This window comes from Accipiter gentilis, chromosome 2, assembly GCF_929443795.1.
Source record: "Accipiter gentilis chromosome 2, bAccGen1.1, whole genome shotgun sequence".
NCBI classification, from domain to species: domain Eukaryota; kingdom Metazoa; phylum Chordata; class Aves; order Accipitriformes; family Accipitridae; genus Astur; species Astur gentilis.
The window spans coordinates 4,695,916-4,711,787 of record NC_064881.1 but is presented as its reverse complement, the minus strand read 5'-3'; the positions used below and the strand labels follow the sequence as shown (position 1 = coordinate 4,711,787).

At 36.3% G+C, this 15,872-nt stretch overlaps 1 protein-coding gene across 4 annotated transcripts in view; it reads left to right on the top strand.

The window, feature by feature from the left end:
- Positions 1 to 15,872, top strand: part of SS18 (SS18 subunit of BAF chromatin remodeling complex) — a 45,552-nt gene that overhangs the window by 3,110 nt on the left and 26,570 nt on the right. For all 4 annotated transcript variants that reach the window (XM_049820969.1, XM_049820993.1, XM_049820985.1 and 1 more), the window contains exons 2-4: positions 485 to 561; positions 1,716 to 1,800; positions 15,146 to 15,299. In XM_049820969.1, coding sequence (XP_049676926.1) covers positions 485 to 561; positions 1,716 to 1,800; positions 15,146 to 15,299 — 316 coding nt within the window. The remainder of the gene's footprint in view (positions 1 to 484; positions 562 to 1,715; positions 1,801 to 15,145; positions 15,300 to 15,872) is intronic.

The following is a 15,872-nucleotide window of genomic DNA, read 5'->3' as shown; positions in this document are numbered from 1 at the left end:
CGCTTTCCAGTGCATTTCCTTGAAACAAACCTGTTTGAAATTGTTATTGATAGAAACTGAGCCTACCAATGCCTTTCATTATTAAATTTATGAACAGTTGCAGGCTTTAGAAGGAGAAGGGAAACTCGGGGCTTAAATTTTTAAGTAAATTTCTTGGTAGAGATCAAATGAAGAAATGCAAAACTTTGAAGACTTTAGAAGAACTTGGTGCAGAACAAGCATAGATGTTTGAATGGGAAGCTTCACAAATGTAACTATAATAGTGATATGAAACCCTTAAACTGAAAGCTGTAAAACATTGGAGGGGGAAAATGGGAGCAAAAGAGTGTTCTATAAATAATTGGTTAAAGTAGAACTTTCTGGAATACTACTTTTTCTGTTGTTTTTAAAACCTCTGAGAAGAGGAGCAAGACTCAAACTTATCTTTGGTTTCTTTCCACAAAGAACATGAAACTTACTCCGAACTTCTTCTTTATCATTTCAGATGTTGGATGAAAATAATCATCTTATTCAGTGTATAATGGACTATCAGAACAAAGGGAAGACATCTGAATGCTCACAGTAAGACCTTAATCCAAATCTAATGTGGACTGGGTGAATTTCCATCTAGATCACCATTCTTTATTTGTTTAGCTCACCCTGTGGGAGAACTGTGCTGTGAAGAACAGAAAAGTATTGCTACAGATACTGCACTTAAAATTTATGGGGTTTTGATTTGCCATATGACTATCAGTTCTGTCACTGAAATGTTGCAACTTGCCTACTGCAAGTTGATGTCATGATGATGACACTCGTGAAAATGGGGACTGTATAACTAAGATCTTTTTCCTCTGCATCATAATTACGCTTTGGGAAAGAGGTAGTTTTCTTCTTAAACCTTTCAATCTTGTAGGAATGGACCTTTCTTCTTCCTGACAGCATGCTTGAAAACTACCTGCTTACCGCTTGCCCAAGATCATGGCACCCTTGTAATCGGACAAATACAGAGTCATGTGACAGATGGGGCATCACAGTATGGCTTGAGTCCCTTACTGAGAACTGGTAGTCTGGGAGTAGAAGGGGGGTCATAAATAGTAGGTATTTTTGCTTTAAGGGAATGCTTTTATTGTAGCGTAGTTACTGTATTAAGCTGTTTACAAGCCTGTAGTTATGTATTTGTAATCTGTTCCTGCTTTCAAGGTTATTTTTGTGACTGTGAGCTAGATGTTGAGACTGGAATGTGTTTCTCTAGCAGAAAAAAATCGTTCCATAGCAATCTTCCAAAGTTAAGGGTCGTGATGAAATGTTTGCACTGTTCTTGGTCACAATTCACATAAATCTATGGTATCTTGTATCTGGGGGCATAATAGAAGGAGCTTTCTTTCCCTAGTGTTTGTGACGAAAATTACACCAAGCAGCCACACACACTCTATATGTCTCCCGGTGACTGGGACAGAAAGTGAAATAGGTGAGAACACCGTCACCCAGCTTTAGATTTTTCATAGCAAGACAAAAGTTGTAGAGAAGATAGAAGCACAGATTTGATGGGGACATTGGGAAAGATTGGGTAATAGGTAAGCGTGAGGGAAAAGGCTTAGGATTCCTAATAATGATACTCTTGTAAGTCTCTTGAATCTTGTTTTACATAGGTAACTTTCCTTACATGTGTAGAATTAAAGTAAATTCTGATGTTATTTGTGACTTAAGATCGGTTTTGCTTTTGTTTATTTTGATAGATACCAGCAGATGCTGCATACAAACTTGGTTTACCTAGCCACTATAGCTGACTCCAACCAGAACATGCAGTCTCTACTACCAGCAGTAAGTACAAAATAGTGTAAAAGTAGGGAATAGATTTCATTTGGGTTACTGGAGGATAAAAAACCAAAACCAAATAGAAGTGTTTGAGGTAATGACAAAACATTTAGCCTCTGATTTACTGTATAGCGAATATATGATGCAGTGTCTCTTCATGCTCTATTTGGAATAATCTTACTGCTTAGGTCTTGCTCAAAATCTGACTTGTTTAACTGAAGACTGTTATTCTGAATTAAACGCATAGTGCACAGATTATTTGGCCTGCCTCATAGTCTTAGATTTCTTTTTTTTTTTTTTCTCAACTCTAGTGGTGTGGCTCCTACAGCAGTACTCTGTTTTTTTTTCTCTTACATTAGAGAAAGGTGGTGGTGGGGATGGTATTTCACTGGAATATCATCCATTGTTTTGCCTCAGTGGAATGAGGTTGGGTAGATCTTTGTCTGCTTTTCTGTACTCTAGGTGAATCTCTTAAATTCTTTGTCTCTCTCCTGTATCAGAACACAACCTTTTTTTTAAGGTGGATAATGATAATATGCAAGAAACACGGTCACACAGGCTTAACTTGAAACACCACGTTGCTTTAAAAATGAAGCATTTCTTGGATAATACTTCCTTTTTTTTTTTAATCTGGAGTTTTCTGAATCTGTGTTCCTGAACTCTTTATTTTATAAGATACCTCAAATTTTTCCCCCGTTCTGTTACAGAGCAGTAAGGAAGGACAGAAAAAACATGAAAATAGCTTGCTGTCTGTTTGCTTTTTGTGTTAATTGGAAAACTTGGAGAGTTCTTTGCGAGTAACACAAGAAAGTTCTTTATTTTTTGGTAATGAGACTTTTCTTGAATTAATATAGTCTTGATTCATTTCTGTAATATGAAGCTAAAAAGGATGTCTATAAAACAGACATTCCTAGATACTAGCTTTCACCAACTGAAATTGAATTACTTTTCCTTTGGTCTCTGGAGAAGTGTTCTCCAATCATTGCTACTAGTGAAGCATCCTTTCAAGTTGGTACCTAGAGGACTATAGAAGCAGTGCTTCATTATGTCCAACCTGTTGTGCCTGTAGAGGCTTCTCTTTTCATAAATCCATGCTTGTAGTTGAGGGGGAGGGAAAGAAACCTTTAAGAGGGCAGTGTGTATTACTCAGCTAATATGTTTTTGGAGGCTTAATTCATATCCTGGTTCTGATGACAACTGGAAATTAATTTGACCTTATCCTAGTCCCTGGTGAATAGCCCTGTTCTTAAAGTTGAATGTGATGACATTCTCTTCTTAAAAGAAAATGAAGATAGGGCCAGGAAAGACTTTTGCAGATCAGGATGGAAGTGCATTTCTGATCTTGAATGTAAGGAATATTTGACAGTAGTGGGAAAATAGTGTAGTGTGTTTTTGTTGGGGGTGGGGGGAGGAGTCCCTTTGGACAACTGAGCGGGGAATAAAAAGCTAGCTTCTTGTTTTTTCTGTCAGACTAAAATACAAAATGAAATTTAGATGTTCGGTCTTACCCAAGTGTAAACCATCTGACCTACCAAGTCAAATCTTTGAAGATTTGCCTGAAATGTACTAACATAATAGGATAAAATGACTTTTTATAGGGGTTTTTAGAAAAATGTTCTTTAAATTCTTTCTGTCTTCCCAACAAATTTTAACCAGAAGAATTTGGGAACATGTGAGCTACTGCTTTTTTCAGTGCAAGATAAACTATGTCAAACTGTTTTTCCTTTATTGGCTTTCTGTTTAAGAACTGATGAGGCTCAAGTTGACTTGGAAGTATTATGTTTCTATTCACCATGCTTCTGTGTCAGCTGTTGAACAGTCTTACTAAATTCAAGGGTTGTGGGTGGCAACAGTTAAATATGGAGCAAGATACTGTGTGTGTAAACATCTACTATTTTTAATACTAAAATACATCAACCTTGTGATACTACCATTGCAGTAGTTCCCCATGTAACTTAGGAAGGCTTGAGTCTGGATAGCTTCTGAAGTTGTATTTCATCTGATATATTCCTATCTGGAAGATCGTTCCCCTAGTAAACTATGCTTTCTTTTTTGTTTAAATTTTATTGTTTTTGTTTTAATTGGGTAAATACACTCAAGAAATTTCAAAACTTAACTGTTAATTTTTATAAAATGCTTTATGTGATAAAATGAGGTTGAAAAGAGAATACCGCTAAGATAGCATTCACACTGAACAAAAGAGCTAAGTGATCAGGTTCATTGAAGTTTTTAATGTAAGCTAAAATGACTTGAACCTGATAACTTCGTTGTATCCTCTCACGATGCTCCTTAGACTTAATGCTTCATGTTGTTGGGGAAAAATGCTTGTAGTCATCTTCTGTGCCTCTGTCCGCATCTTTTAGAATGCACTATTCTAATCAAATGACTGTAAATCCTTTCTGAAAGTGTGGTATTGCCTGTAGAGAACAAGATAAATCTTAGACTAAACAAAAGTATAGTGAACCAACTGTGTTGTGCAGAGAAATGCTTCTATAAAGGGGGCCTGGATGTGAGGAAAAGGTGAAACAGGTGAAGCAAGCATTGCAAGGCGTGATTGAAGGGAACTGGAAAGACTTTGAAACTCCAGTGTCATAAGAAAGCTCCTGTTGTCTTTGTGTGCATGATAAATTTAGAGTATTAAATTATGACTTCTGGGGTATGAGACCTTCCTTCACATCAGAAGACAAAAGAAGTGTGAGGTTAATCTTCAGTCAACCAGTCTTTTCTCAGCCGTGTGAACAGCAGCTTTATTAAGGGCAGGGCTGTATTGGAGTGTCTTCCCAGCTGGACCAGAGTGGTGGCTAAGTCCACGCGTGAAGTTGATGCAACTTTTTGCTGTCTCTTTCTGAGTTATGGCAGGTATTCTCTTTCTTGGACAGCAGTCAAAAGTCTGTTTACCACCACCATATGGGATAAACTAGCTTCCCAAAAAGGGCTTGAACAGTGAGGAATGCAACACTGCTGTGTTCTTTTGATTTTCATTGGTGCTACTTTTGAGGGAGGAAACAGCAAAGTATTAGTTTCCTTGATCTGTAGAGAGCAAAGATGCAATTAAAGTTTGTTACTGCGACTTTCAAGAGAACCTCCAAAGAATAGTAGTGAAGTATTGTGTGTGTGTGTGTGTTTCTGAATACATTGGGTCTCAAACTGCAGAATAGGCAGGCATCTTATCCTCCCTGACTTTTATTTTTTGTTTTCTTGATAGAGAGTGTTTTAGTGGCATTAAAAAGTCATTGCAAACTGTTGAAAAAAAAAAAACCAACACAGAACAACAAATCACCCCAAACTTTTCTACTTGGACATTTTCCCTCCCCCATATGTCTTCATTTTGCCAAATATTTAGAAGAATACAACCCATGACTGTCACTGTTGGAAAAAGTACAGGGGAATTTTTGTCCTGCACTCCAGCCTTTTGACTTTGGCATTAGTTTTGCAACAGGCAAATATTGAGGTCTGCAGGAATTATTTGACTGAGAACATTTGTTTTGGTTTTTTTTAAACACAGAAAAAATGATTTTATTTTTCAGAAATTTTTTTACATAATGCAACTTGCCTTCTGTCAGCATGCAAAGCGCTTGATTTCAGTGTGTATTTCAAGAAGGTGATGAAAATAAATGCTTATGATTATTACTCGCTTCTATAAGGTACCAGTTTTCTTTTATATTGAAAGTGCCAGTTTCTTCCAGTAGCAAGCTAAACTCTGTATGTGAAGTGGCTTCCAAGAAAACTCATTGTCTGAATTGTAGGAAAATGTGCACATTAAATTGTTTTTCTTAATTTCATAATGTTGAAAAGGTTATTAATAAACTTAGTAATAAGAAAGGATTTTTCTTGCTTGAAATACTTCTCTCAAATCTAATGCTTTTTGTAGGACTTGTAAAATCCCTTAATGTATACTGTTTCCAAACTTGTCACACAGATTAGGACGGAAGTCCGTGCCATTTCAGTTACAAAATACTAATATATAAAATGGTTATTGCTTTTTACAAACACTCAACATCAACAAACACTGAAATGATAGTTACTTCCAAAGAAACTGCTTCAAGAGGTGGAACCATTAAACATCATTATTAGCACCTTCAAGTTGGAAGATGGTTTTTGTTGTTGTTGTTGTTGTTTGTTTTGTGGTGTGTGGTTTTTTGGTTTTTTTGGTTTGTGTTTTTTTAAAAAGCTGTGGAGTTCGGGTGGCTAAATAGGAGTCTTCAATGTAAGAATGGTTTCACTCAATCAGTGGAAAGTCTCATATGATCTTAAATGCACTTTAGTATTTTTCAAAGAGGCAATGTTCAATCTGTGGCTTTAATGTACTTGTGATTAGTTTGTTGAAACAATTCAGAGTCTTAGGAACCCAACGGTGAACTTTTTTTTAGTAGCTTTCATTTTGAACGTAAAAGTTGTCTAAAATACATATGCTTATTGAATTATCTTGATGCTGGTTTTCTTGAAAAAGCAAGATGGCATCCAGAAAAGAAAAATACGGCTCAGTTTTAACAGCTTAAAATAAAATTTGCAGATAAAACTCCTGTTACTGAAGATGAGAGGAATCCTAAACTAATGAAATTCTTGTCCAGTTATGTACCAAACACCTGGGAGAGTCTGATATCCGTGGTAATATAGCAGAAAGTCTGTTCTTGGTATCTGCATTCCTGCTGATCGCAGCCAGCATTGGTCTTTAAACCTCTGGCTTAATTCTGTATATATTGAATGTTGGTGTGTTGGTTGAATTAGTTTTAAAGCAGATACACTATACTGCTTTGTTTATTCTGCATTAGCCTTTCAGAACACAAGTACATGCCAAATTCAAGTTCCACTGTTTGTAGACTGAATAATATATAATAGAGAACAGAGCAAAAGAAAAGGTAGCATGTTTCCTGTCAAGAGGCAAGTGAGCTGTTAGTCAGAAGTGGAGCTTGGATTTTGAAGAATAATTGTACTGATTAAACGTTTGTTAAACAATTTTCAAAAATCATAATAATTTCTGAAGACTTTTTAGAAGAGAAACATTAGGTGGCAGATTTTTTGAGAAAGGGAGGAAAGATGTTACATTCGTACCTACTATATTATGCAAGTACACTCCAAGGAACTTTCCTGCTGCTCTTATCAAATGAGGGGCAAGTAGAGCCACTGTGGTTGGGATGGGTAAAAGAAATTAAGCTTCACATTCCTGTACTGTTACTAGAAACTGTGAAGCTAGTGCAAATCCATAATTGATAAAAGCTAATCTATTTGTGCTTGCATCCTCCTTGAAGAACATAATTTCTTAAATTATTCCTTCCTCCATCCCTTCGTACTCTACATTTTTGTTTGCTCTGTTGGTTTTGCATAGCAAAAAATACTTGCTGTGTTTTGTGAGCGAGAAACACATGAGGTAAGCCTCCTTTGGTAATAGTGTCTAGCCCCCAGTTAGTTAGGCTTTGTCACTAAAGAATGGAAATGTGGGACATTAGATTCATGCTGTAGTACCACAGTGCTCTTAAGAATTAAGCATTACCACTATGTTAGTGATCTCAGAGACTCAGCACTTTAAACAAAATGGTAAATAAGACTTTTCCTGAAGTTGTACAGTATTACGGATCTGTTAGAGATGTAATTTAGTCCATTATTGCTGTCAGTAGCCTAGTTCTTGGGTATGACTGCAATAACCAGTCATAAAAGCAATGCATTATGATCTAGCTGTATAAGTGCTTACAGAGAGGTCTAGTGTGTCTGTATCACTTAATTGTCTTTGCTCCAAGGCCAGCAAGTGATCATCTGTATCCATTTTCTTCCTTTGAGGCTTTGCATGCTATTTGACTTCTGACCTCTCAGTGAATACATGTTCATTGTATGTAAAAATGTGGTTGTGGGATACTAATAAAAAGAGAACTAGTTTTGCAAATAGCTACTCAGATTTTTTTTTTTCTTTTTTTGTTGGGTGGAGCATGAAAGAACAAATCCATCACTTACACCTGGAAACTGAAAAACTACTCTCCGTAAAATTGTCAGTAGTACAAGCTTTTTAGAAGACTTACAGGCAAAACAACCAAATTTACTATGATTCAAGTTTTGTGGGTTGTTTCTCCCCTAGCCTGTTTGTTGAATCTCTGTAACACCACCAGTCCTTGTGTTGATGTGCATCTTTTGGGGCTAATAGTGTCGTCCTGCTTTAGCAAAAGAGAATTGGGTATGCTGCATTTTAAAAAGAATTTTCAGATTGTGGGTCCTCAGTTTATCTGTGTATGCCATGGTCTTATAGTAAAAATTGCTTTTCCAGGTTGTTTGTTTTGCTCCAGAGAAGCTTTTAAATGTTGAAAAGAAGTTTGGGTGTTGTTTGATGAGATTTCCTTTTGATAGTGATGGTTTTGCTGACATAACCAGAACTCTAGTCTCATCAGCTACAGTTCTGCTGTGTGATGTTTTAAAGTTCTTGTATGATGAACCAGTCTGGAGAATCAGTCCAGAATAATTAGGTGGAAAGGGGGATATTTTCATTTTGGATTAGTTCAGATTAACCATAGGGCTGTGTTAATAATGGCTGTGTTGGCACAATTGAAAAGGTACTACTGGGATATGGAGAGCTGCCAGAGGGAGCTTCTTAAGCCAGCAATTCCACTAAAAATAAAAAAAAATAAATCAGAATATGGGAATTTAAGTTGTTAGCATGTTAGGGGTGAATTCATAGACCACTGGTGTACTCCAAGAGGATCGCTAACTTCTGTAAGCTAGTTTGTGTGTATTGCTAATCAGGTGTGTCCACATGGGGAGCTAGTGCACTGTACACAAAAACCTACTTACATTGCCTACTAACTTCTGTGGCTGATTTAGAAATCAGTAAAAATAGCAGCCAATTTGAATTGGGAGTATGCTTTAAAGTGTAATTCATTCATACTTGAATATGTGATTTGCCTCTCTGTAGTACAGCATCTGCACAATAAATACCTATTTCAACCCTAGGCAGTTTGCTCAGAGCTGTACCAGGCAGTCTGGTAACATAGATGCCAAGTCTTTTAGCCTGTATGGTTTCACTGTTTCCCAGCAAAATGCTCTGAGGGTTCTGCAGGATTCTTTCTGCTTTAATTGAGTTTATATAAGTCCTTCTAGCTGGAATAGAGATGGAATTTTTCTCTTAGGTTACTAAATGCAAGCAAAACCTGTAAATATTGGACCAGACATTAAACCACCTTAAAAGCCAAAGAGGCAGGAGGTAAACAGCTGTGGAACAGAAAGCTCCTGCTTTTGAGGACAGGTATGAACTGTGTTTTATGGGGGAATTATAGAGTACCTCTGAAGTCATCTAGTTTCTATAGCTCAGTGCTCCCCAAGTTAACATCCACAATTAACTTACTTGTAGTCACTTAAAATAAAACCATCTAAATTCATACCAGATTATTCAACTTTTGATTTAAATGATTTGTAGTTATATCAAGAGTTAAGAATTTCCTGTGATTATTTTTTAAGTATCAGAAGAACTATTGCTATGTGGACATTAAGTATTTTAAGGTTAAATTTTCAGGTTGTTAAAATGGTGCAAAAGAATATTTGTACAGTGAAATATTTTTATACAGTGATATATGCAATTTGAAACAACTAAAGATTCCAATTTCCTTTTTGAACAAAGTGTTTAAGTATTACATTGTGCACTATTTTAACGTTTTGTTTGAATATTAAGTCAGAGTTTCTCTGATTTTTGAAGATACTGATCTAAATTGAGATTTAGAAACCGGTTGTCATTGTAAATCTAGAATTCCTTACTGCTAGTGTCACAACTGGTACTCCAACAGTGAAAGCACAAATTATATTTTTAATTAACTTCACTATTTAGACATGATTGTAAATGCTTTTCATGTAGAAACCCTCCCTACTCCTGAATATTACACTTGCTGAGAATTGATACAGGTTCTTTTATTTTTTTCAATTGAGATACTCTCAGTACTAGAATACCCTGCACCTTGTCGAAGAAGAGTTGTAACCCAATTAAATAAATTTAGCCCCTTTCAAATCTCAAAAATGTATTCCTCTATGATCTTATTTCCCAGTCTGACACCTCAGTAAGTATTCTGCAGGTGACATCACCACTGATCAACAGAGTACTGTTCTCTGAGACAGGGACAGCTGCTGTGATACTAGCAATGTGATACTAGCAGGGCAGGGTACCTCCTGGGATGGGATATTTTGCTTTGCAGAAAATGGTATTTGAGAACTGAAAACAAAGATGATTGATTAAATCCTGAGTTAGAGCTTCTCTTGGAAAGATCAGAAGGCTTTTATGTTTGTGTTCCATGTAGCTTTTAATTTTTATTCTGAAACAATTTCAAGAAAATTGTACTTTTGATGGTGCACTTTAAATATCTATTGCTGTTTGTATTGATTAACAATACCGTGTTTTAATGTGCTTAACAGCATTTCCTGTCTTTTACGTTTTATTGATAACTGAGTTGGTATTCCACGTCAGTTTTTATAACAATAAATGTTCCATAAACAAATCTTTCAGCCTGCTATTGATGGTAAGAAAAATCTGATATGGCAGAGAAGAGATGATAGATGAAAGTTCCAGGTGTACAATTCCACTATGGCAGCTTTTATTGTTTGCTGTCTTGCATGTGAACTAATTTATTATTTAAGAGAAAATAGTCTAAAAAAAAATGCAGTTTGGTAATTGTTTTAAGTGTATGCTTTCAAATAACTTTGGGGTTTAGCAGGATTTTGTTTGCGGAAAGTTGCCAGTTAAAATCTAATGGGTTTTATTCTTGTCTCTTTTTTTTTGGTTACAACTGCAGGTCAGTTCCAATTTTTTCCCAGTTCAGATTTCCAAAGTTGGACAAAACAGCTTATAATTTGGTTTTTTCATGCTCTGATAAATTTTAAATGCTCATAGCAGCTATAAATTGTAATCTGTGTTTTTGGGGAAGTAAGCCAAAAATTAGTGTTTAGCAAGTGAAGCTATGTCCAACATCTTGCATCTAATTCTTAAACTGACTTTTTACTGATAGTAAAATATTTAACATTTTCTACTTCATAATTTGAATAAAATTGGCAGTGATTTTAATTTCCATTCCTTTCTGTCTCATCTAGCAGAAGTAGGAAAGTAGCCTTGCCTTTGGTTCTGTTAACCTAACTACATTTGGATGTGATTTCACCCTTCATACCTAGACTGAATGCGTAGGGTTCATGTTGGGTAACTTTCCTTTTATAAAGGGTGTGGGGGGGGTCTTTTTCTTTTTTCTTAGTATTTGGCTTTTGAATACTCTCTGGTCATTTTGTATTTTTATCATGCATAGTGCATGTTACTGGGATTAGTCAATTTCCTTAACTTCTGTAAAGAACAGAAAAGGTTAAATGACCCAGGTTTTGTGGGGTTTTGATGTTGAGTTTTTGTTTTGGGTGTTCTTTATTTTTTTTTTTTTTTTTTAAATTAAAGCTGATTTAAAAGAAGTTTATCACCCATAAAAGCCTGGATCAACTTTTGACAGAAATAGGGAAGTTGCCTTTTTAAAACCGTTGTTTCTTGTTTTCTTCTGTCTGTGGCCAGTAGAAAAATAATCTGGAGGAGTTTCACTGGGAAATAATTTTATCTGCAGGAGGCATTTCTTTTTAATTACTCTCAGGTAGTGATTGGTTTATGACCCTGACATGAAGGCCTGTAACACACTTTTAAAATATCCTATATAATATACTATATAACATAACTGTTTCAATTGCATGTATGTATGTGTAGTTATCTATGAATCTTATTTAAACTTTGTTCAGTGTCTTGTGCTGATTAATTACTCAGGTTTATGTGATTTATGTGGTGTCTTGTATGTTTAATGTAATTCCTCAATTTATTGACTATTCTCCTGGGGTTTTTGTTGTTGTTAAAGCATAAATTGGATGATCTACTTTTTGTATGTATCGTACATTAAATTGTATTTCTGTCATAGCCTCTAACATTTGTTTCCTTTTGATGGGGGAGTTGTGGATATTGTCCTTTTCGACTTGGTTCAGGTGATAACATTCAAAGTCTTTAATCACTAGTTGCCTGTCTTTTGGAATCCTTCTGCTTCTACAGTATCTTTTTGTGATTGCTTTCTTCAAAGCGAACATACATCATGATCACAAATACCATGGCATTTTTTCCTTGCATATTGTACCTCACTTTTGATATATCAAGTACTGCAGAAAGTAAACCCAGGTATTATGAATAGTTTTTATGGATTTTTTTTTAAATTATTTTTCACACCAAACTCTCTGGGTAGTGCTCAATTTTTTGGTTTTTTTTTTGTTTGTTTGTTTGGTTTTTGTTTTTTTTTTTCTGGACTAGTTACGATAGGAGTTTCTTTTTTCTGAAGAAAGAGTGGTTCAAAATTCAGTGTAATTGCTGTATATTTATTCATGTTGAATTTCATGTAGCACCATTCTGCTTATTCTTTCTTCCACAGTTTTCAGTAATTAATGTTGCAACATCTTCAGATGTTGACATATACTAACATATTTTCAGGTGACCTCTCTATGTTCCTCTATTCTGTGAACTTCATGTAAGATTATTTCTTATTTCTTCCCTTTGGGCAGTTTCTGGTCAGTGACAGTGTGTACCCCTGGGCAACATACTTTTCCAAAAAGCTTTGTCAAAAAACTTGCATTAAGAAGTTTCTGTTAAATATGCAGCTAAGTGGTTTAATTTACATTTTTGAAAATTTCTAATAGATTAGAAAGATATGACTTCCCTCTATTGACGCTTTAGTAACCCATCTTTATTTTTGTCATCCTTGGAGTTTTATAATACTCTAACTATTTTCATCAATTTACTTGTAGCTTGGGGAACAAGACTCACAGACTTACAATTCCTAGAATTGGTCCTACTAATTTTTTATAATAAGAGGTACAGTGTTTGCCTACCTTCTAGTCATCTTATGGGGTAGTTTATTTTAATGGAAGATTTCATTTTTTAGCAGCTTGGACCTTTTTCTTGCATTATTTTCAAAATCTGAAATGGGTTCACACAGGTCTTTGGGCTATGTCTGTATTCAGAAGCTCCTCTTGCTAAATTATTTTCGGGAAGTACCTTTTTGGGTGTTTTTAAATACTGCCTCAGTTCTTCCAATTCCCTGTGGTTTGTGAAGTCTCTTGCAGGTTTTTGTATTGAATGGGATTTTTAAAATCCTCAATACTTTTTTTTTTTTCCCTGTCCTTGAATTTTTGTGCCCTCAACACTGTTGTTTGATCACTGCAGTGTTTGTCTTGGTGTTAAACAATAGTTGTTTTGAAAACTTTGAGAATAAGTTCAGAGTTGGAATATAGTTTTGTCTCGAATAAACTTTGGAGGTTTTTTTGTCCCTTTTTCCATGCATAAGGGCATGCCTGTGTTTGTGCAATAACACCTGCAGGGTAGCTAAAACCTAGGTGTGATCTAATGTTTTTTAGTACTTTATAGTATTTTTCATTATCAGCATGTTGTGTGATCGTTGGATTTACTAATCATTTATACTTGGAATCTAAGAAGTTCATTTTAATTCTGAAAACATTTCAGCTTGAATAGTTTTTGGCTTTGTTCTCTGGTGACGTGGGGGGGGGTTGTTAGGCTCTGAGCTCTAGCTGCTTGTGTGGAGGCACCAAATGTGTTGGTTTTGCTGGTATTCCAAAACATACTTTCTAAATAAAAATTAAAAATATTCTTTTTGTATTCTTTTTTGTTTGTCTCTCTGTATATCAGTTTTACATAATATCTGTTAGATGCAAAAGTAGGGTGATAGTGAGCTTTTGAAGGTGAAGGGAGGGAAGGCTTAACTGAAACAGCCTTACTTTGGTTGCTGACTAGTGGAGGAAGATAGAGCAAAATGGAGGAGCATTTCACTCCCACTGTTCAGATTAGAGCTGCCTTTCACTTGTGTCTTTTCTACCTTCTGCCAGTTGTGCTATAGGATGAGGGAAGAACTTGCTATAAAAAGTCATTCTCTTAATTGTGGAGGAATGAAAGGAATTCAGTAAGAGAAGTCATCTACTTGCATTTTCCTTCATCTCCTTCCTTCCTCCTGCTGAAAAAAAGCCTTTCATTAATTTCTGGAGGAATTTTTAAAAATATTGCAGGGAAAATAATACCTGCTTGAGGTATTTGAACAAATGTTGAGAAAATAAATTAATACCATTACCCCCTTCCCCTGGGAAGTGAATACATCTCTGTGTGTGTCTGTATTACCCAGATGTTGCCATCTCCAAGACCAAAAAGGGGTCCTGCCTTACACTCATTTGGAAAGTGTTACTCTTTTCCACTGTAATACATCTTGTCTTTATGAACGTCCTGATGAATAGGTGTAGGTATAAAGGGGGGCTTGGCTAGATGGGTAGTTAGGGTTCACCTCCTTGGTTCTTTCTACGAAGAGAAATGTTGAAAAATACACAAACGTTTGTCTTGCGGGAAGGGTTTTGCATGAACAGTTAGAGAGGGTCCTCAAAAGCCAGAGATTCAGGGATTTGCTCTCTCGGAGCTGATTTTCATTCCCCTGAAAGCATTTGGCTAAGGTATGTGAAGAGGATCATACAATCACAGGTGTTCTTAATAGGAAAATGAAGCTGGCTACTAGCAGTCTCTGCATCTCCTTACGCTGCTGTGAGTAGAACCTACTAGTGAATTCCCCCTTGTATTTACTGTTTTTCTTGCTCTCCCTCTTTGAACTCTCAAGGTTATTCAGTTATTTTCCTCACAATTTCATTAGGAAATTTGCCAAAAACATCCTTTCTAGGCAGCTGTCTCTGGACCTTTGGAGGCCAGCACTAATGTGCTTCCAGTCTGTAGGGGGTGTTTGGCACAAAATTATGAACTAGGCCTTGAGCGCTTCGGGGGAGAGAGGGGAAGAGATCGCAAACATTTTACCACACCCAGGTGCAAATTTTTTGCTAGTCTATGAGTATTCAGAGGCTTTCATCTCTTGTTGTACCTGTTTTGTCCTGGTGCAAGGTCTGTTAACAGTAACAAATTGTTGATGTGAGAGAATTATAATGGAAGAGTTATTTTTCCGTTCACCAAATGTCGCTTCGAAGGCAAGCTTGTGTGTATGTGGGAGGGAGCGACTCCAGCAATCTTAAACTGTTCAGATATAATTTTTTAATGAGGCATTGATTTGTTTGGTGGGTTTTTTTTATTATTATAAAGTGGTGCTTGAAGGTGCTGTGGTGTTGTCTGCATGTAATACTTCACGTAAAATTGATTGAAATGTTAAATGCTTTGCCAAAATTAATATTGGGAGGAGTTAAATGGATCAGAAAGAGCAAGAAATGCATTTCAGTGCTTTCTTTCATACCCCGCTGAACAATATAGGCAACTGCTGTACCATATGTACATATAATATATTTGTCAGACTAACTGCTTCTCGTGTTTGACTAAACTGTCTCCTTTCAGCCACCCACACAGAATATGCCTATGGGTCCGGGAGGGATGAGTCAGAGCGGCCCTCCCCCACCTCCGCGCTCGCACAACATGTCTTCAGATGGTATGGTAGGTGGGGGCCCTCCTGCACCACACATGCAGAACCAGATGAACGGCCAGATGCCTGGTAAGTTTTTCTCCTCTAAGACATTAACACCAGCGTTGCCTGGCAACTGAAACGACATGGGGGCTCAAGGGATACTAGATTGTTGATGACAAAACTGCTTTGAATGCCCCCGAGTACAAGCTCTCTTAGAGTTTGTTAGCTACAGAGCTACGTGACCTGTATTCAGTGTTTATCAGGCTGCCCTTGGGCTTTGATGTAGCTGACACACAGCATTCCTCTGATGAACAGAACTGGCTAAATTTAGTCTGTTTGAAACCGTGCAGTACAGCTGGCTTTAGAAGGCTTATTGGGGAAAGGTATTGGCCTGTGGCTGAGTGAACACAAATCCTTCCATCAAAAGATAATGTGAAATCATTGTAGCTAAATAATTAGATAATAATAAAATAGATACGTCTTAAAGAGGGTGTTTCAAATGTGGGTAAATGTTTTTTGTTTGGTTTTTTTTTTTAAATTGCTTTTGTACAGAAAGTCATCCAGCTTCCACTAATCCTCTGTTTTCTTTATTATTGAAGATGTGTTGAATCGTAAGGGATTTGTAAAGAAATGGCCTCCAGATTATTGTTCTAGGTGTAA